Source organism: Pseudorasbora parva, chromosome 20, assembly GCF_024679245.1.
Source record: "Pseudorasbora parva isolate DD20220531a chromosome 20, ASM2467924v1, whole genome shotgun sequence".
In the NCBI taxonomy this organism is placed as follows: domain Eukaryota; kingdom Metazoa; phylum Chordata; class Actinopteri; order Cypriniformes; family Gobionidae; genus Pseudorasbora; species Pseudorasbora parva.
Window position 1 is genome coordinate 2,425,315 of NC_090191.1, and position 22,125 is coordinate 2,447,439.

At 42.2% G+C, this 22,125-nt stretch overlaps 2 protein-coding genes across 2 annotated transcripts in view; both read left to right on the forward strand.

Annotated features, from left to right (window-relative positions):
- The window catches only part of LOC137049965 (zinc finger protein 91-like), a 284,608-nt gene that overhangs the window by 56,677 nt on the left and 205,806 nt on the right, over positions 1-22,125 (forward strand). The window contains exon 12 of the mRNA XM_067428716.1: positions 1,324-5,289. Coding sequence (XP_067284817.1) covers positions 1,324-2,561 — 1,238 coding nt within the window. The 3' untranslated portion in view covers positions 2,562-5,289. The remainder of the gene's footprint in view (positions 1-1,323; positions 5,290-22,125) is intronic.
- LOC137049966 (zinc finger protein 208-like) overlaps positions 9,317-22,125 on the forward strand; it is a 61,885-nt gene continuing 49,076 nt past the window's right edge. Inside the window, exons 1-4 of the mRNA XM_067428717.1 lie at positions 9,317-9,488; positions 13,697-14,849; positions 19,162-19,279; positions 21,048-21,305. Coding sequence (XP_067284818.1) covers positions 9,317-9,488; positions 13,697-14,849; positions 19,162-19,279; positions 21,048-21,305 — 1,701 coding nt within the window. The remainder of the gene's footprint in view (positions 9,489-13,696; positions 14,850-19,161; positions 19,280-21,047; positions 21,306-22,125) is intronic.

Below are 22,125 nucleotides of genomic sequence, written 5' to 3' on the forward strand. Positions count from 1 at the left end.
TTCTCCTTCTCTCACGAGACTCAATTTTAACACTCTTCGTAGGAACAGCAAGCACTACTGTTCTGCTCCGAAGATGAAAGCATTGATCTGCCATTCCACTTCCTTATTTATACCCGCACTGCGGGGCGGAGCGTGGAATCTGTGGATCACATGCCAATCTCCGATTGGCTCGTTTTTATACACTCGAAGTGGATAGGTCTCTGAAGTCAGATCCCAATTCGTTGGTTCAGTTCTGACGTACGTCGAAAGTGACCGACTGAAAGGGAACCCTGGAGTATATTCGAAGGATTGTGCTCCCAAAGTGATCCAGTAATCTAGTTAGCTTGCTTTGGAAGTGGACTCGTAGGGCAGCGACGCATTCTGGGAATTGTTGTCTTTCATCCCCATGAGATAAAAATACATTTTCTGTCTTTTCTCAGTCTAGAAAGCACCATATAAAAAATTATTTCACATTTCTACTAGACATTAAATGAGCTCGGTGCTTATGGCTTAGTGCCAGTCAACGCGCTAAAACTAGATTTACATTTTTGAATTTGGCAGTTGATCACTGAATGTTCTAATCATATATGTGATCGTATGCTGCAGGGACCAGCCTAGAATGTGATCGTACATGTCAAAGGGTTAACAAACTGGTTTGCAGAGGCAAACAGCATTCTCATTTGTTTACTTCTTTGCTACAACATACAATAAAAACTATTACAGGAAAACACATAGACGAAAAATAAATCATACTTACAGGTTAAGGCCCGTAAACAGCTTTTATTTTTAAAGTTCGAACTGCTCCATCTTTCAGGACAAGCCGTTGTGCGAATCCTGCATTGAACTTGCAACGATTGGGAGCTTTCCTCCATGAAATTGTGCAGCACAGAGAGAGAGATTTATATCTGAACCATTGTTCCCTAACACCCCCGTCCCAAGGAAGGCTGAACAAAGTGGACCTACAATCCAGATGAAAATAACAGCCTTTCGTCGGCACACCCCTTATTTAATATTCTCGAAGGAGGGGGATATGTAAATATTGGAGCTGCTGATGTCAGCAAGTCTGGAGGAAAGGCTGTAGTTCCCTACCGGCCATTTGCTGTAGTCCTTAGAAATGTGTTTATTTAAAAGCAAATATCTCCCTTTGCTTTAAACTTTGAACGTTGTAACTTTGCAGATGTTGTTTATGCTCAAATAGCAACATTACACACTAGTTAAAGTTAGAAAAATGAAATTGTTTTTTACCACCCCTTTAAATGTTTTAATATCTTGATGTCTGTTGTTTTGTGCCATTAAACGAAAGAGTAGCAAGAAAAAGTTTTGTTTTCTTTTCCTCTCTTTTAGATCTGATGGCTCTGAAAGTGCAAAGTCAAGAACTAAATGAAATGGAAGAGAAAGATCAGTATCGGCAACATCATAATTTCATAACTGGAGAAAAATCTTTTATTTGCTCACAGACTGAAAATATTTCCTCAGAAAAAATCACTCAAAAGCCAGGAAAGAGTTTAAATAAAACGCGACACCTTAAAGTCCACATGAGAGTTCACACTGGAGAGAAGCCATTCACCTGCATACAATGTGGAAAGACTTTCAATCATAAAGGCCATCTTAAAGCCCACATGAGCATTCACACTGGAGAGAAGCCTTACACCTGCCAACAGTGTGGAAAGAGTTTCACTCAAAAAGGGAATCTCAGAGGCCACATGAGAGTTCACACTGGAGAGAAGCCTTTTACCTGCCAACATTGTGGAAAGAGTTTTAATCATAAAGCACATTTTGATGAACACATGAGAATTCACTCTGGAGAGAAGCCTTTTACCTGCCAAGAGTGTGGAAAGAGTTTCACTTATAAAGGAAGACTTGATGAACACATGAGAGTTCACACGGGAGAGAAGCCTCCCACCTGCCAGCAGTGTGGAAAGAGTTTTACTCAAACAGGGCATCTTAATGTCCACATGAGAATTCACACTGGAGAGAAGCCTTTTACCTGCCAACAGTGTAGAAAGAGTTTCTCTCATAAAGGAAGACTTGAGGAACACATGAGAATTCACACTGGAGAGAAGCCTTTCACCTGCCAACAATGTGGAAAGAGTTTCACTTATAAAGTGAGTCTTAAAGTCCACATGATAGTTCACACTGGAGAGAAGCCTTTCACCTGCCAACAGTGTGGAAAGAGTTTCAATTATAAAGTGAGTCTTAAAGTCCACATGAGAGTTCACACTGGAGAGAAGCCTTTCACCTGCCAACAGTGTGGAAAGAGTTTCACGCAAACTCAGCATCTTAATGTCCACATGAGAATTCACACTGGAGAGAAGCCTTACACCTGCCAAGAGTGTGGAAAGAGTTTCACTCATAAAGGAAGACTTGATGAACACATGAGAATTCACACTGGAGAGAAGCCTTACACTTGCCAACAGTGTGGAAAGAGTTTTACTCAAAATCAGCATCTTAATGTCCACATGAGAATTCACACTGGAGAGAAGCCTTACACCTGCCAACAGTGTGGAAAGAGTTTCACTCGAAAAGGAAGACTTGAGGAACACATGAGAATTCACACTGGAGAGAAGCTTTCAAGTATATAATCCTATGAGTACATAATCTTATGATCAAAACACACATGAGGAAGATGGAGTAAAAAAATGGCGGCGCTTCAAACTGCCGTGGTTAAAGTGTAATTGCAAATAGCTCACGTAATAAAATTATTAATAGAAAAATAAGTGCAAAATCGAAATGTCTCTTGCTTCCAGTAATTAATGCACTAAGCAATACAGCAAATACAGAGTATTTCAAAAACACTTACTTGCGACTCGTGCTTCTTCACTGACCGACGTGCTTCTCCTTACAACATTATGGACATATAAATCAAGACAGCCCATAATGTTACTGAATGAAATGTGGACCCAGGACGAGCTCTGGGACTGTGAAGAATTAGGGGTGTTGATGGACTCCATCTACTCCATCTGTGTTTGATCATCGCTCTGAATCGGATCTGAATGTAGTCTTTAGCCCTCTTCGCACGGGATTAGTATTTTCTAGGGACCTCTGTGATTTAGAAATTACTCCCTCACATCTAAATCTTGCGTGGCACATTTGCACGGGAAAAGCAAAGCCTGTGATTTTACTCGAATTTACTGACTTATCTCCCGGATATAATGCCAAGACTTGTAAATGTTTTTCGTCATAGATATAGCTGTATGAAATCATAAACGGTCATATGTATCGATATCGGTTTGATAGTTAATAAAAATAATTTTGTTCAATTAGAGAACAGACGCTGCAATTAAAACTGAACTGAGCACAGACCGGCGGCAGGAGTCAGATCTCATTTATAACGAGTGAAAAGCTGACAATATATGGCGGAAGATTAAGTTTCAAAGCTAAATGTAAAAGCGCCCATTTAAGCGAGCTTGTCATTGTACTGTTCTGTTATGTTTTTCATTAAGAATGGCATTGATATTAATAGTAAACACACCACTCAAGCAATTTGCTCCCAAATTGGTACTCACTCTAAAGTGAAAGTATATAATCTGTGCAGGAATTCAAAACAGTGCGCATTATCAATGCAGCCTCCATTCTTTGTGAAAGATAAAGATAGAAATGCTCACAGGCCAAATCACAGATTCGCACAGGACTAATATTATCACAGGACCTCGGTGTTTGGCGAAATATGGTAGGTAATTTGCAGGGGAATTTTTACTTTACCAATTACAGACATGGCCGATTCGCACGGCATTAAGATCACAGACATTAGCACTATTCGCACAGGATTAGTATTATCTAGGGACCTCTGTGATTTAGAAATTACTCTCCCACATCTGAGTTTTGCTGGAGACAAAAGCATGGACAAGTTTCTCTGCATCTGGAAAGGTTAAAAGGGGACGGAGTTTGGAGATGTTTCAAAGGTGGTGGAAGGAAGTTTTACAAATGTGCTTAATGTGGTCATTGAAGGTCTGCTGTGGATCAAACTGAAACCCTAGATTTGTTGAGTTGGGATAATGGTGAGGAGTGGATCCAACCAGTAGTGCCTCAGTTTTACTGGAGTTAAGCTGGAGGAAGTTAGTTCCCATCCATGCCTTAATCTCCTCAAGACATGTGGTGAGTCATGACAGAGCTGTGGAGGGGCTTGGGGCAGTTTTGATATAAAGTTGCGTGTCATCAGCATAACAATGAAAAGATAGTCTATGTCTGCTGATGACAGAACCGAGGGGAAGTATGTAGTGGATGAATAAGATTGGGCCGAGAACAGACCCCTGTGGAACACCACATGTAACAGGGAGCAGCCTGGACTCACATTCTCCCAATATAACATGCTCAGTCCTGTCAGAAAGGTAGGACTGAAACCACTGCAGTGGTGCTCCAGATAGTCCAACTGTACTATGGAGATGGTCCAGGGGGATGGTATGGTCCACGGTGTCGAATGCCGCTGATAGGTTGAGGAAAATGAGCAGTGATGGTGATCCTGAATCAACTGTCATTAGAAGGTCATTTGTCACCCTAAGCAGAGCTGTTTCAGTGCTGTAGGCCGAGCAAAAGCCTGATTGAAATATCTTGAATAATTTGTTGTTTTTTAGATGGTTGTGGAGCTGAGAGGTGGCTTCCTTCTCTGGAACCTTTGACAGGAAAGTGAGGTTGGAGATCGGCCTATAATTAGCAAGGACCTCCGGGTCTAGGGTTGGTTTCTTAAGTATAGGACGGATGACAGCAGTTTTAAGAGCAAGAGGGACATGACCAGTTTTAAGAGAGAGATTAACAAACTGAGTGATGATTGGGCTGACAATGGGAATGAACGACTTGAGCACAACAGTCGGGATGGGCTCCACGGTACAGGTGGACGACTTCATTTTTATGATGGTTTCTTCAACCTGGCTCTGCTGAACCTCAGTAAAGTGAGGAAGGCAATCTCCTGGGCGAGTGGTTGGAGGACGGTGGAGACAGGGAGGAAGAGCCAGATATTGAAGAGCGAATGTTATTGACTTTAGATCTAAAAAAGTCAATAAAGCTGTTGCATCACTCCACTGTGGTGTCAATGGATGAAGATGGCTTCAGCTTCAGGAGATAGTTAACTGTGGAAAAAAGCTGCTTAGAGTTTCCAGTTTTTTTTAATGGTCTAAATGTAGGCTCATCAACAGCGGGACAAAGATGATCAACCGGCACCGAAAGCGATTGTTCCTATGCACCAGGTCCGGTCCGAGGCAAAACCGCAGCGAGACAGATGAAAGGCTGTCCGGAAGAAAACACCATGTAGATTAAGCCTTATGGAGAACACCATTGAGCAGCCGACACCCAGAAGAGAGAGAGAGAGCAGCTGCAGTGAGTAACGTAAAATGTTCTTCAAACTAGAATATTGTAACAGTTCAAACAAAAACAGTAGAGAAGCGGTGAAGAACGGTGAACAGCAGTCTGAGTAGCCGCCAGTAGCAATAGTCCCAATTCTAGCTCTGTATAACTAGTCACTCACCGTCATAATAAAATAAATAAAATAAAATTGAAATCTTACAGTAAAATTTACTTGATTTTGAGTGGAGAAGCGGTTGAACAGACAACACCGGCGTCCTCTCCCCCTTGTTAATGTATAAATGTATAAATCTTAAATGTATAAGATCACAGACATTCTCTGCGATTACTACAAATCACCTGAGGTCCCTATATAATACTAGTCCTGTGCGAATAGGGCTTTTATCTGCAATTATTACAAATCCCCAGAGTTCCCCAGATATACTAGTCCAGGGTGAAATAGGGCTTTTGACAAAAACGGGATTTTTTTCCCCCCAGCTTTTTGTTCAAAGTTTCATGTTTATGAAACGTACCGATATTTAAGTGTTGATAAACAGGAATGCATGAAACTAGAATACAACTTCTTCTTTTTTTTAAGTAGAGGCCTCTTAATTTTCATATTGCATACTCAGATATTCATACAATAAAATATTCTATTGGCCATCATATTTTTCTGAAAAATATCAAAAACCCTGGCTGTGGCTGGCAACTTTTTATTGGTTTTGATATTTAACATATGAAAGTAAAATGGAATAAAAAAAAATAAAACAAAACAAAAACAAAACAACAACATTAGATACAGTTAGTACCAGATGACAGAATAATTTATAGAATAAATACACAAATACTTAATATAGGATCAAGTGTCTTGTCTGGTTCCGTACCAAAAAGATATCATATAGGCGTAATGTCTAAAGGAGTTTCCAAAACTTTAGCTGTCAGATCATGTACCTCTTTCCAAAAATACTAAAGTTTTCTACATTCCCAGAAGTTGTGCGTAATTGATCCTGTATATGTTTTGCATCGTCGACATCTATGTGATACATTAGGATATATTTTGCTCAGGTGTAGTGGGGTGAGGTACATCCTGTGCATAAATGTAAAGTTCTGTTCTGTGATTTTGTTGCAGGATAATGAAATAAAGACATCGTTACATATAGTCCCCCACTGGTTTACATCGCTGGTGTGACGGTCTTGCCTGGGCGGTCTTTCTGCTGAGCGGAGCTGCACAATGAGAAAATAACACGTGGAAATGAAGGATCCAATCAAGAAAGAATAAATCAGTTCCACAGCATATCTCGTTAGTTCTGCTCTTTATTTAAAACTATTTTCTCTTTTAATCCTTTTAGGCCCTGTCCACACGAACACGGGTGCGTGCGTGTGAGAGAGATTGTGTGTAAGTGTGTGAGAGTAGCTACAAAAGTGAGTTTTGTTTCTACCCCTGCCGTTCCCACACGAGGTTGCAATTCTTAAATGTGATCTAACAAAGGTAAAGAGAAAATATTAACCATATATGCTATTTATATCGTTTGTAATTGGGATGAAGTAAACATCTGTTGAGTATTTTAACATAACATTTTTTATTTTGTTGAATTAAAAACCCAAAAATGCAGCGGGTCCATCAGACCCATGAGCACTGGCTGAGTAACACAAATATGAACACCACACAAGGGTTAAGTTAAATTCTATATAAAGGAGAACATCTCCACCTAGTGCAGATGGCGCTGTCCCCATTTATGCCTCTTTTACCACTTTAACATTTACACTCCGTTACATTGGCAACTTAAAAAAAAAAAATCATGTTGGTGGGAAAAGAGTTAATATGTATGGAGACAAAAAAGACTCATAATTATATGAGCAGCACCTGTTTAATGTGTACCATGTGCTTTTTCTCTCAAGCGCTGATTCAGAGTAGATGAAGCAGTTCTTATATCACCAAGAGCCCCCTCTTCTAAAAACCATAACTTTGTTTTACTCAGATTCACCGTCATGCCATAAAGGTTACAGAATATTTCCAGCTGTTCAATTTCTTTCTGCAACCCTCCTGATATATTAGTGATATCTTCAGCGTACAGCATGTTATATATTCATTTAGGAAAATAATAAACAAAAGTGGACTCATGCAGCCCTGTCGTACACCAGTGCTTCAGCCCAAATATCCTGTTACACCATCAGTTCCTTTCACACATGATTTAAGTTTAGAATACATAGATTTCAATACCTCAGAAACTTTTCCTCCAATGCCATTCTTAATGAGTGAAATACAGAAGACTGGATGCTATCAAAAGCTTTGGAGAAATCACAAAATATTTGTTTGTTGAGTCTGTGGCACTATATTATAAAATTATAAAGACAAAATATATCGACAAACATTTACTGGCTTTGATTAAACTCAATTAACTAAATAAGTTAACAAGTTTAAACAAATTAAAAGTTCTCTGCCCCTTTTATAAATGATTTCTGCACACAAACATTTGTGTTTAGCATTGACTGAATCTCACATATTAGATGTGGTTCAAACTCTTTCTTTGGTAGTTATTTTTAGCACATCACTGACCAACACACATTTAAATATGTATTGAAGAATTAAACTAATGTGTGTTTTATTGTTTGTATGTGAATGTCTCTACACATCTGTGACTTGAGTATGTGATCAGGACTTTTATTTTGTAGTGGAGATGTGACGTCATAAGGCTGCGCCGCGCTCTTGCATCTGTTGTGATTCTGCTGAAGAAAGGTTTGTGTTTTAAGCTTTTAAAGTGTTTAAATCAATAAAAACTGTTCGGTCAATGTAATAGTTTCAACAAGAACAGTTAAATGAATGTTTGATTATTGAACTTTACATTTTAATGCGTTTTCTAACATTAATGAACTTATTTTTTATTCACACGTGTAACAGAAAAGATGCGTCTCATTTCTCTCTATATATCATGAATCAGTTTATCATAAACATGGAGAATGAATTATTACATGTAAATACAATATATGCATTAAATTCACTATCATCCACAAATAATAAAACATTTATCAAACACAAAGATTTGGTATCAAAGTAATATAGTGCCAAATCACGGACACAGTAGAACTCCTAGAGATGATAATAGCAGGAACATTAAAAATATATAATTACATGTGATAACGAGTTTGATTAGCTTTTAGCCATTCCTTTAGTGTCTATTTAAATGTTGAGTAATTTGTACTATCCGTTAATTGAGTTAGTAGAGTATTCCAGTAATGAATGGCTTTAACTGAAAAGACTGATCGCCCAAATGTTGTCCATCTAAACTGTTCAACACAGTCTCCTCTAGTAATTGCTCTCGTTGTTCGACATAATTTTCTTATAATGTAAACAAAATGTTTAGTACTATCAAAACTCAATAGGTTATGTATTTGAACAGTATTGTAATGATGGTAATTATTAGAAATATTTGTAGTGTCTGTTTGTAAAGAGAGTCGATTGATTTTAAAGTTGTTGTGTTTGCTTGTGACCAGATAGTAAAGCATGAGCAAAAATCATCGAGTGCATAAATAGTTTTGCTGCCTCTGTTGTTAAATATGGTCTTATATGCCTAAAGTTAGCCAAACTAAATGTAATAAAGTTAAATGTGTAAATGTAACAAGAACAGCAAACACAAGTAATGAAAACTTCTGTAAAGCAACTGCTAATGTTCTCACTGAAGTGCAATCTATTAAATGTAATCTACAGATGAATTAATAGTTTTGCTGCCTCTGTTGTTAAATGTGGTCTATATGCCTAAAGTTAGCCAAATTAAATTGAATAATGTGAAACGTGTAAATATAACAAGAACAGTTGATCTCACAGAAGTGTAATCTATTAAATGTAATTTACAGATGAATACATTTATCATAACATGTCTAAATATGAACCTACTATATAAATTGTGTTCTTTTATTAATTTGTAGTTTTTAGAGAGTTTGTTGTTGTGGAATCAGGTCATTTAAGGCCATTAACTCTCACTCTGACCGACTCTCTTACCAGTGACTGAACTACTGATTTAGTTTGGATGTGTTTTTTATTTCTGTGATTATTCTTATCTCAAAGATGGCGTTTATTAAAGAGGAGAGTGAAGACGTGAAGATTGAAGAAACATTGAAAGTCAAACATGAAGAAACTGAGGACCAAACAAAGATGGTGTTTATTAAAGAGGAGAGTGAAGACGTGAAGATTGAAGAAACATTGAGAGTCAAACATGAAGAAACTGAGGAACAAACAGGTTGGTTTCATTCTCAAAGCTGAACTCAGTCATTTTCAATTTCAAATTAGCTTTATTAGCCTGGCTGTACATCACAAAGGAGCACAGTGTTTATATTGGGACTATTTCAGGCCAGACTGGTCGGTACCGCTGCGGAGGAGCACAGTCCCTGCGTGATCGGCCATAGACATAAACAGACAGTAGCTCCGGCTGCAATTTTCTTCCTCAAGATGCAGTTCTGATTATTAACCACTAGAGTGCAAAAAGTTACGGATTGCAGCTTTAACTAAAGTACAGATATGTGAAAAATATACTTAAGTAAAGCAACAAAGTATTTGTACTTTGTTACATTCCACCACTATATATATAAGTCAATCAAATCCATCTAAAGAAGTGATTAAATGAAGCAGGTCTCTCTAGTGTTAACTGTCTCTAATATTGTGAATGGCTAACACATATTGTGCCCTGAGTGCGGCTTTGCTCGCATCTTCTCCAAGCATGAAGGACATTTTCTCAATATCAATGAATGATGGAGTTTCAAATCTGAAATCTGCCAGAAATGTTTCTCTTACATTGTGATATTTAGTACAGATGAGTAGACAGTGTTTGCTGTAGATCACAGTGTCTGCAGATCCTCTGCTCTCTCTCTGTCCATGTTTGTCTAGGTCTTCCTCTCTCTATATCTAGATTCTAGATCATGGTCACTCAATCTGTATTTGGACAGGATTAGTCTTTCTTTCAATTTTTTAATAACTAGATAATTGACAGGTATTTTGAGGTCAAATGTGTTTTTAGTGATTCATCATGAGTGTCTTCGGTTTTGTCAATTTCTTTGATAATGGTTTTGGGGTTGTAGCTGTGGTCAATCGGGAGTTGAGTTTGATGGACTAGTTGAAGAACAAGAGGAGTCAGAGGAAGAGACTCTGCTGAGGTTTCATTAGTGAGGAGACTTATATCTGACTGAATCAGAATCAGACTGATGTAGTTGATGCCAGAACTTGAACACATCTCTTCTGGATCTCAATGTTCAGCAGGTACAGGCCTAATTCAGCCCTACAGGCGGCGTTGGTCGTGCTTCTGTTTCCAATTGTAGATTCTCTACTGAAGTTTTATCCAAGTTTTTAAAAATCTCATATATATATATATATATATATATATATATATATATATATATATATATATATAGAGTCTGGACTCTGCTGAAAGACGGAGGGTTCTTGCCGTTGTGTAGCTCTGGTGTTGTGATGGAGGTTCTGTGGTCAGTTTGGACTCTGCTAGAGGACGGAGGGTTCTTGCCGTTGTGTAGCTCTGGTGTTGTGATGGAGGTCCTGTGGCCGGTCTGGACTCTGCTGGAGAACGGAGGGTTCTTGCCGTTGTGTAGTTCTGGTGTTGTGATGGAGGTACTGTGGCCGGTCTGGACTCTGCTGGAGAACGGAGGGTTCTTGCCGTTGTGTAGCTCTGGTGTTGTGATGGAGGTCCTGTGGTCAGTCTGGACTCTGCTAGAGGATGGAGGGTTCTTGCCGTTGTGTAGCTCTGGTGTTGTGATGGAGGTCCTGTGGCCAGTCTGGACTCTGCTAGAGGACAGAGGGTTCTTGCCGTTGTGTAGTTCTGGTGTTGTGATGGAGGTACTGTGGCCAGTCTGGACTCTGTTGGAGAACAGAGGGTTCTTGCCGTTGTGTAGCTCTGGTGTTGTGATGGAGGTCCTGTGGTCAGTCTAGACTCTGCTGGAGAACGGAGGGTTCTTGCCGTTGTGTAGCTCTGGTGTTGTGATGGAGTCCTGTGGCCAGTCTGGACTCTGCTGAAGGATGGAGGGTTTTTGCCGTTGTGTAGCTCTGGTGTTGTGATGGAGGTCCTGTGGTCAGTCTCGACTCTGCTGGAGGACGGAGGGTTCTTGCCGTTGCGTAGCTCTGGTGTTGTGATGGAGGTCCTGTGGTCAGTCTCGACTCTGCTGGAGAATGGAGGGTTCTTGCCGTTGTGTAGCTCTGGTGTTGTGATGGAGTCCTGTGGCCAGTCTGGACTCTGCTGAAGGATGGAGGGTTTTTGCCGTTGTGTAGCTCTGGTGTTGTGATGGAGGTCCTGTGGTCAGTCTCGACTCTGCTGGAGAACGGAGGGTTCTTGCCGTTGTGTAGCTCTGGTGTTGTGATGGTGTCCTGTGGCCAGTCTGGACTCTGCTGGAGAACAGAGGGTTCTTGCCGTTGTGTAGATCTGGTGTTGTGATGGAGGTCCTGTGGCCGGTTTGGACTCTTCTGGAGGACGGCGGGTTCTTGGTGGCTGAGAGCTTCTTTTGAAATTGGTTTTCTGCTGTTTCTTGGTGTGTTCCCAAGGGCTGTCCTTTTCAGCACTCTGGCGAAGACTTTCACTGCTTATTGAGATGTACATGGTCATACATATGAAGAGGCTGTATGTCTTTGTGATGGGTGAGATGAACTTTAGGAATAAGGATGCAGCTTCTGGAGAGTTCCGCATTATTTCCACGGATCACGTGGAATGGCACATCAGCGCGTGGCTTTAGTGTAGACAAGGTAATTTTAGCCTCTGGGAAACCTTCATGCCCCCTAGATAGTTTGCCCCGGTCTGGATAATGGTGTGCTTATAATTTTAATATGGGTTTCTCTCAGACAGGATATGAAAAGTGCTTCGTCACTCAGTTCATATTTAGTTTGCTGAAGTTCCTTTGTCATCCCTTCTCTGTGTCTCTGCAGATATACAATTTCTTGTCTTAAATTATTTGTTGGGTGTCAGCAAAATGAGCAAAATGAGAAAGAAGCGGGTTTTTCTCCGCATTTTTGCAGATTTTTAAATTTGAAATCACGAAGAAGCCTCTCCCTGTTTGAGAAAGCAGTATTGACATTTTGAGGTTAAAATCGGCTTGTTTTTCTGAGGTTTTAGCTCGCAGTAGGGGCGTGTTATTGTCTGTGTGTATAGGCCGGCTTGTTATTGCCCCAAGGGAAACGTGGCTACTTTCTTATGCTACAATGAAAGCGGCATAATAAAACTGAATAATATCCCTAATCTACAACTGAGCAAAGACGAGTTGAACCGTAAGATACCAGAGGCTATATCGATAGTAATATTTGATGGGGATAAAGACAGAGAAATGGGGAAAATCCGTAACTTTCACTACTAGGAGAAAAGAGAACTCTCAGCATGGAAGACAGTCCTGTAGCCAGAAAATTTCCCCAGACATTATGTACAACATATGGCTGGATTCTTCAGCTTTTAAAAAAGAGTGTCAGGACATGCAAATTATTGGACATTGAAAACTTGGAATACAGTATTTGTACTTTCTGAATAAATTGTGCCTGCAGTTGTATCTTCCTGTTATATCCTGTTTTTTCATAATACACAAATGGGTAGGTTTAGGGAAGAGTTTGAGTTACGCGTTCAAAATTTGTCTGAATATATGTGTGTGTGTGTGTGTGTGTGTCCACGAGGTAAATGCATTTATAAACATACTAAATTATGTTTTTTTGAAAATGTAAAAATGCAGAATGTTTCTTGTGATGGGTAGGTTTAGGGGCAGTGTGTGTGATGGGTAGGTTTAGGGGTAGGGGCAGTGTAGGGGGATAGAATGAAACGCATTGATAAAAATGCTAAAAGAGATCAGTCTTCAAAGACAGTGGTTCATAAGAACACGGTCATAAGAACAAACACATAGACGGAAAATAAATCATACTTACAGCTTAAGGCCCGTAAACAGCTTTTGTTTTTAAAGTTGGAACTGCTCCATCTTTCAGGACAAGCCGTTGTGGGAATCCTGCATTGAACTCCCAACGATTGTGAGCTTTCCTGCAGCACAGAGAGCGAGATTTAAATTTTAACCATTGAGCCCTAACACCCCCGTCCCAAGGAAGACTGAACAAAGTGAACAAACAGCGTTTCGTTGGCATTGCAAAATGGCCTCGCCCCCCTTATTTAATATTCTCGAAGGAGGGGTTTATGTAAATATTGGAGCTGCTGATGTCAGAAAGTCTAGAGGAAAAGGCTGTAGTTCCCTACCGGCCGTTTGCTGTAGTCATTAGAAATGTATTTCTTTAAAAGCAAATATCTCCCTTTGCTTTAAACTTTGAACGTTGTAACTTTGCAGATGCTGTTTATGCTCAAACAGCAATATTACACACTAGCTAAAGTTAGAAAAGTGAAATCGTGTTTTACCACCCCTTTAAATGTTTTAATATCTTGATGTCTGTTGTTTTGTGCCATTAAACTGGGTTTTTTGTCTCTTTTAGATCTGATGGCTCTGATAGTGGAGAGTAAAGAACTAAATGAAATGGAAGAGAACGATATGTATGGGCAACATCATGATTTCATAACTGGAGAAACATCTTTTATTTGCTCACAGACTGAAAAGATTTCCTCACAAAAAATCACTCAAAAGCCAGGAAAGAGTTTAATTAAAAACCAACACCTTAAAGTCCACATGAGAGTTCACATTGGAGAGAAGCCTTTTACCTGTCAACAGTGTGGAAAGAGTTTTAATCAAAAAGTACATTTTGATGAACACATGAGACTTCACTCTGGAGTAAAGCCTTTCACCTGCCAACAGTGTGGGAAGAGTTTCACTTATAAAGTGAGTCTTAAAGTCCACATGAGAGTTCACACTGGAGAGAAGCCTTACACCTGCCAACAGTGTGGAAAGAGTTTCACTGAAAAAGGGAGTCTCAGAGTCCACATGAGAATTCACACTGGAGAGAAGCCTTTCACCTGCCAACAGTGTGGAAAGAGTTTCACTCAAACAGGGCATCTTGATGTCCACATGAGAGTTCACACTGGAGAGAAGCCTTTCACCTGCCAACAGTGTGGAAAGTGTTTGACTCATAAAGGAAGATTTGAGGAACACATGAGAATCCACAGTGGAGAGAAGCCTTTCACCTGCCAACAGTGTGGAAAGAGTTTCACTCAAACAGGGCATCTTAATGTCCACATGAGAATTCACACTGGAGAGAAGCCTTTCACCTGCCAAGAGTGTGGGAAGAGTTTCACTCGAAAAGGATACCTTGAGGAACACAGGAAAATTCACAGTGGAGAGAAGCCTTACACCTGCCATGAGTGTGGAAAGTGTTTCACTCATAAAGGGCATCTTAATGTCCACTTGAGAATTCACACCGGAGAGAAGCCTTTCATCTGCCAAGAGTGTGGAAAGTGTTTCACACATAAAGTGAGTCTTAATGTCCACTTGAGAATTCACACTGGAGAGAAGCCTTTCACCTGTCAACAGTGTGGAAAGAGTTTCAATCACAAAGGAAACCTTGAGGAACACATGAGACTTCACACTGGAGAGAAGCCTTACACCTGCCAACAGTGTGGGAAGAGTTTCACTCGAAAAGGAAGACTTGAGGAACACATGAGAATTCACACTGGAGAGAAGCCTTCTTCTGAATGAGTACATCATCTTCTGATCAAAACACACATGAGGAAGATGGAGTAAAACAAGCGATCATATGTGAGCAGATGCATATGCAAAATAACGTAATCAACATTAAACATCATATAAATCAAAACAGCCCATAATGTTACTGAATGAAATGTGGACCCAGGACGAGCTCTGGGACTGTGAAGAATTAGGGGTGTTGATGGACTCCATCTACTCCATCTGTGTTTGATCATCGCTCTGAATCGGACCTAAATGTAGTCTTAAGCCCTCTTCGCACGGGATTAATATGGCATGTTATGTTGTGGTCTGTAAACAAATAATAAAGGAAACCTATATAAATACAATATATCTGTACATATTCAATACAAAATACCTCACAAAGGATCAATACATGTGTAAAACAGTCATCATAAATGAATACTCAAATGTTAGCTGTAGTTAATCATTATATAACAACATTAACACCAATATTCGTCAGCATATAACAATAACAACAACAACTGCACATGATCATACTAACGTGGCTAACCAAATTAGCGTCTATCCACAATTACGCCGCGATTGTCATTTGCATATCACAATAATTCGCCAAACATCTGACATTCACAATAACAGCTACAAAGTGTAGACCTCTGTGATATAGAAATTACTCTCCCACATCTGAGTTTTGCGTGGCACATTCGCACGGGAAAAGCAAAGCCTGTGATTTTACTCAAATTACTGACTTATGATGTCAAGACTTGTAAATGTTTTTTGTTATAGATATAGCTGTATGAAATCATAAACAGTCATATGTATCAATATTGTTTTGATAGTTTTATAGTAATAAAAATAATTTAGTTCAGTTAGAGATCAGACGCTGCAATTAAAACTGAACTGAGCACAGACCGGTGGCAGGAGTCAGATTTCATTTATAATAAGTGAAAAGTCATTGTACTGTTCTGTTGTTATGTTTTTCATTAAGAATAGTATTGATATTAATATTAAACACACCATTCAAGCAATTTGCTCCCAAATTGGTACTCATTCTTGAACTGCTGCTCGTTCATCAATCTGTATGGCCTCTGCATCATCTATAAGTGGTTCGTGAGCACGCCGGGATAGCCCATCCGCGTCTACATTAGTTTTGCCAGCTCTATACTTAATATCAAAATCATACATAGACAGAGCAGCAAGCAAATCTAGCAGATGTCTCAAGTCCTCAAAATCAGCTGTAGAGACACGATGAGTACGCTCTTTAAAAGGAACATGCTCAATTAACTCTATTCGATGTGCCACGCCTGACACTCATCCCACATCTTAATCATGCTTGGATGCACTTGAAGCTTCACAGTTTATTCTTTCAACAATGTGAGCTTTGAGCTCTTCAGAAATGGGAGAATCATCAAAATCCAGAAAAACGGATTCCTCTGTCTTTAACAAAAGATTTGCCATCAGGGAAGTGGTAGCTTGTAAAGAGCTAGTGTAGAGCAAGTATCAAAAATAGGCACAGACTTAATCCAGTCCACCACTGAACATTCAGCGAGCACTCCTTTTGGCTGCAAAGTTACACTGTGGTCTGAAAATTTTTGAATGACTACTTTGACTTTATTTTCGAGCTCTAGCCTCAGCTTTTATCAATTTATATTCCACCGCTAAGCCACCTGGAATGTGATGCATCAGTGGTCCATCAATATTCATCATATTGCTCTGGCCACAATCTTTAGCTCGATACACCCCAGTGACTTCACACTTTTCCCCTTTACTGATAGTTACAGATTTCTTGCCTGACAGTCTAACTAGGGTGTTGTGCTGTGCTCCTTTACAAGTTGTAAAACTAGCGTCACAATTATGATAAGCAGCTATCCAGTGAGAGCTGATGGGCATTTGCTGTAAGTATTCTTTTCCCTGTAACATCTTACAATCTGACGGAGGACATTTGTACCCACCAACAATGGCAAACGAGCATTGTAGGTCTGATCAGGGCAGACCAGCACTAATACGGCAACAGCTGCATCTGTCCCACAAGCAGTCTTGGGAAACTGCACATCTATTTCAATGTATCCAAGATAAGGAACTAATTGCCCTGCAGTTCCCGGAGTAGGTCTTCCATGGGGGAATACCCCTATTCTGTAAATACTGCCGGTAGAAAGATTCAGCTACACAAGTCACCTGGGACCCAGTATTGATTAGACAACAGCACTCAATTCCGTCCAACCTAGCTGTACTTTCCCAAGGTTCTCCAATTAAGCCCTCCGGAACATGGTTTGTCTTTTCTATGGATCTTTTTACAACCCCAGCCTCTGTTCGTTCCACAACAGAGGCTACTCCATGTTTAAATGAGCAGTGGGTGTTGTTGCTGTGGTTGAAGAACTCCTTTGCTCATGTCTCTGCATCAAAGCTGCATCACTTCATTAGTGCATTGTTGCAAATAATGAGTCCTCACCACAGTGATAACAAAACCCACTACAATGAAGTACATATAGTGGGTTCGTGGAAAAAAAAACATGCATTTAATTGTCCAAAGGGCGAAACATTACCCGGAGGGACTGTAGGGCACATTTGGATCACTTTTCTCTGTCAATTACCACGCCATATGACCTTTCGTACTTACTCCCGCTGACCGCTCCTTTGATTCCCCCGGATAGTGCCGCATGGACGCAGATAGGGGGTGACCAAGGGCTAAACGTCCACTCCTCATCTTCACACAGGTAAAAGGGGTAAGTCGCTCCCTCGAGACTGCTAAACGTCCGATCCCCTGTTAAGGGATGGGCCGCCGTTGACCGCAGCCCGCCTGCCCATTATTCGTCCGATTGACTATCGGTTTGACAGAGCGGTCAGCGAGGGTGAGGTCAGGGTCCCGCCAACCAACTATTTGCCCGATTACCTGCTATTTTCGATTTCCGTGCCTTTACATTGGACCAATCCTCGGGTGGGCGGTTGCGGCCACGCCCCCATCCCACGGACCGGTTATTCGTCCGATATCCCGCAAGATTTTCGATTCGCTCCCGTTCGGATGCGGAAGGCCGCGGCTCCTCGAGATTCGGGTTCCCGGCCCCCCGGGGGCCCCCTCCGGGTGTGCCGTTCGGGGGCCCCCCGTGTGCCAGGGTGCCAAATCTGGGGCCCACGGGACCCCCATAGCAAAATCCCTCTCTGCCATTTTCGCAAGAGGGCTTGCCAGAGCGGGTTCGCGGAGGCCGCTTCGAGAGGGCCAACCGGCCAGGGGGCACCATTTTCCTTCTCAGCACGGTCCCCCGAGTCTGACGGGATAGTCGGACGGGCCCGCGGCCTCTTCCCGGGGTCGAAAGGTCAAAAAAAAGAGGCAGCGCGTAAATCCGGCTTCGAGCGGCTCCCGTTCGGAGACGAAAGGTTGCGCCGCCTCGAACTCGCGGAATGCGACTCTGCGGGGGCCCCCAGCTCACGTCCCCTAATCGTGAAACGCCAGGACCTCGTGGGCCTTCAGGCCTAAACCTAACACTATCCCACCAGAGCACTACTCGCGTAAATCAGCATACGGACGGCTCCCGTTCGGAGACGAAAGGTCGCGCCACCCCGAGTGGCGACGTTTTTCTTCTCGCCGCGGCCCCCCCGATTTAGACGGAAAAGTTTGGTGGGCCTTCGGCCTCTTTCAGGGGTCAAAAGGTCAAAAAAGGGAACGAGCACGTTTTTGGAATATTTTGTTAATATTTTTGCTGATTTTTTTAAAAGGCACTTCCCAAAACCCGAGGAATTTGAAACTTTGACACGTGGTACCCGAGCATCCCACTTACCAGCATTCAACGGCACTAGCGACTCGGGGCCTTTCGGTACGAACGGGAGCGGAAAACGCAAAAACGTCCTTTTCACATTTACGTTGGGGCAGTCAGATAGCGGTCCAACGTACGCTGCCTTTTCTATGCAAATTAAGGAATTTCGGGACATTTTTGGAATGGAAACGCAGCCGGCTTAGTGCACCGAGTGCGGTCGATGTGTTTTTTTTTGTGGAAAAAGTGTGCACAAAAAAGAATGCGGGGCCCCTGCTAATGCTTTTTTGTGTTTCATCTATGGCTCGAGTCTCAGAAATGCCCTGGGGAAAAACTCTGAATCTCTGGTTTAGGCAAGGCCTCAAGGGCCTCTAATGAACGCACCCTCCCCCGAGGCCCTGGGCCCCACGGTTCGGGAGTCACGGGGGGTTAAAGTTTTAGATTGTCGGCCCTATATCTCGTAAACGCAGGGGCCCCGGGCCTCGTGTGAGGTCTCGTTGGAAAGGTCTCGAGGACCTCTAACAGAGTTCCTGGGCCCCGTGGTTCGGGAGTCACGGGCAGTTAAAATTTTAGATTCTCTGCCTTATTTCTCCTGAAGGCAGGGGTCCCTGGCCTCGTGTGAGGTCTCGTTGGAAAGGTCTCAACGGCCTCTAACGAATGAGCCCTCCCCCGAGTTCCTGGGCCCCGTGATTCGGGAGTACCGGGTGGTTAAAAATGTTGGATTCTCTGCCTTATTTCTCCCGAACGCAGGGGCCCCGGGCCTCGTGTGAGGTCTCGTTGGAAAGGTCTCGAGGACCTCTAACAAACGAGCCCTCCCTGAGTTCCTGGGCCCCGCGGTTCGGGAGTCACGGGCAGTTAAAGTTGTAGATTCTCTGCCTTATTTCTCCTGAACGCTGGGGCCTCGTGTGAGGTCTCGTTGGAAAGGTCTCGAGGGCCTATAACGAACGAGTGCCGTAGAGATTTGCAATTTGGGGCCCCGTGATGGGGCCCCCCCGAGGGCCGGAATCCCGAGTCAAGGACCTTTCGTCTCCGAACGGGAGCGCCACATAAAAATAGCGGGTAATCTGTCAAATAACGGTTCTGTGGGACGGGGGTTTGGCCTGGGAGCGGTCAGGGGGGGTCACCTGATCATTGGCCCGGAATAGCGGGTAATCGGGTGAATGACGGGTCCGTGCTACGGGGGCGTGGCTTAGGAGCGGTCAGGAAGGTCCGGAACAAAGGGGTAATCGAGAAACGTCCGAACCCGAATTATACGAATGGCGTAGAAGCCCCTTCGGAGTAATACGGGACTGGGACGGTGTGTTCAGCCACACCCTGGGCGAAGGCGGTATTGCATCTGGGGCCCTCAAACTAGGGGGCGTTCCCGTCCGACCCCCGGCGGGGTCAGGGGCGCCGGACCTGGCCGCTTCGGCCGGCCAGGGAGGGCCGGGGGAGTGCATCGGCCGCCCCCCCCAAAAATTTTCGCTGACCGACGCGCAGCGACCGCAAACCCGCGTCCACGAACCCGCCCGCCGTTGACCGTCCGGACACTACCGGCCCGATTCTGAGCTTTCGGGACTACCTAGAGGAAGTGAAGAAATTGAGTGGTTAGGTAACAGCTTCTTAGGAGAGATCCTTTGTGAATTTCAGGACATTACTACCCCATTGATAGCACAAGACGAGTATTTGAAGGCAGATGGTCATTTGTATCGGGCGTTGTGCCACTAGAGGGTAGACAGTTCGAAAATGTGAGACATCACACTAGCTCACCTACTCATCTACAGGGTGAATATTCAGGTCAAACCTTGGATGATATGGCTGATCCGTTGTTGGCGCAAATAGAGAGTTTGGCACAACTTCACTGTGTAAATGTAGATGATCTAAGCCAGCAGGTTGCGACTAAGCTTTCACACAAAGCCAATTATGTTGGCGAGGGCCCTTCCACTTCAACCCTTGCTTCAAGAAAATCTTGCAATGTAATGCCAGCAGCTGTGCCGACCACAGCTGCAAATTCAGCATCGAAAGTGTCTTTTGCGATTCGAGCAGATTTCTGTGACGGGCAATGTAACGCATGAAACTCCTATCATTTTCACTATCCCATAGGAGGTACAGCGTGTAGTGTTGGAACATGTGGTGAAACATGAGCCAGATTTACAGGGGCATTTCTCCTCACCCCCTAAGTTGCGAATGTTTTCTTGGCATTGCCCCAAACCTAATGGGGAAGTTGATTACACCACTTGGCAGTTGTATGCTAGGCAGTTACTCTCAGACACTTCTCTGATGGAGAGGCATAAGAGAAGGCACATTTTGGATAGCCTCCTCCCCCCTGCTCTTAATGTCACTTGGGGTAGGTACAAATGCGCCACCAGAAGTGTATGCTGGAGCTAGAAAAGGCTTATGATAGTGTTACGGGTGGAGACAAACTGTACATCCAGTTTATAGAGTCGCACCAAAACCGTGGTGAGAAGTCCTGATTATTTGAGGTGACTCCATTCTCTGATGCAGGAGGTGGTTGAAAAGAAGGGAGAGGTTGGTAAACATTCTGACACTCTGCTTCTCAAGCAGTTCATCAGAGGGTGCTGGGATGAAGTCCTGATAACCCAGTTGCGTCTTAAAGAGCTGCTAACAGATTCGTCACATCCAGATTTTAGCTTGCTTTTCAAACTGAGGTCTTACGAGCATGAAGAGCTTGAAGCCGAGGAGGCTAAAGCAAAGGCGCATAAACCATCATCAGTGAAGAAACTAGCTTATGAGCAACACCAGGCAAGTGTGGCTAAGAAACAGGGTAAAGAAGGTAAGTAATCATGTTCTGTGCCTCACTCAAGTCGCTACCTCTAGATAATCAAAGAATCTTCTCACATCCAAGAGAGTAGTATTTCGATCTACTTTTGTAAACAATACAGATCTTTCAGGATCGAAATTATGCCGTTTGCACAAGTCCATTGTGATAGAAAAGAAGAAAAAATATATATAGAAAAAAAAATAAAGACAAATATTTAGAACAGTTTGGACTGAAACAAGATTGTCCCACGTTGGGTGGCAAATTTTTCACTCTATTCTTGGACATAACCCATTCGCCGGATTTAACATCAGAAAGGAAAAGGAGAAAAATATCTACTTGGGTCTGGGCTCACCAAATACAGCTAAATTCTATTTATACTAATATTTTAAGTCTCGGGTTCGGGGTCTCACACCATGCACCGAATAGTGTCTAATGTGTCTGCACTTGTATGAGATTAGTAGTTTTCACTACAACCTAAATAATAATACATAAAAAAATTAAACAAAGTTTGAGTAAATACCGTGAAGAGATTAGATAAAGAAAAATTGAAATGAATGAAGGAAACAAATCAATTTACTGAACGGTAACTGTATTGCCTTGAATTTAATGTTTCTTTTTCTTCTTTCATTTAGTTCCAGGTTCAATATGCAGTTAGCACTTATTTTGCACAAATCAGGAGAATATAAATTTCCCCCTTTTGAATCACAATTGAACAGCAGCTAATTTGTTCAGCAATGACAAAAAAAAACAAAAAAACAACAACAACAAATGTGTACAGCAGTCCTGAAGGAAATATGAGTG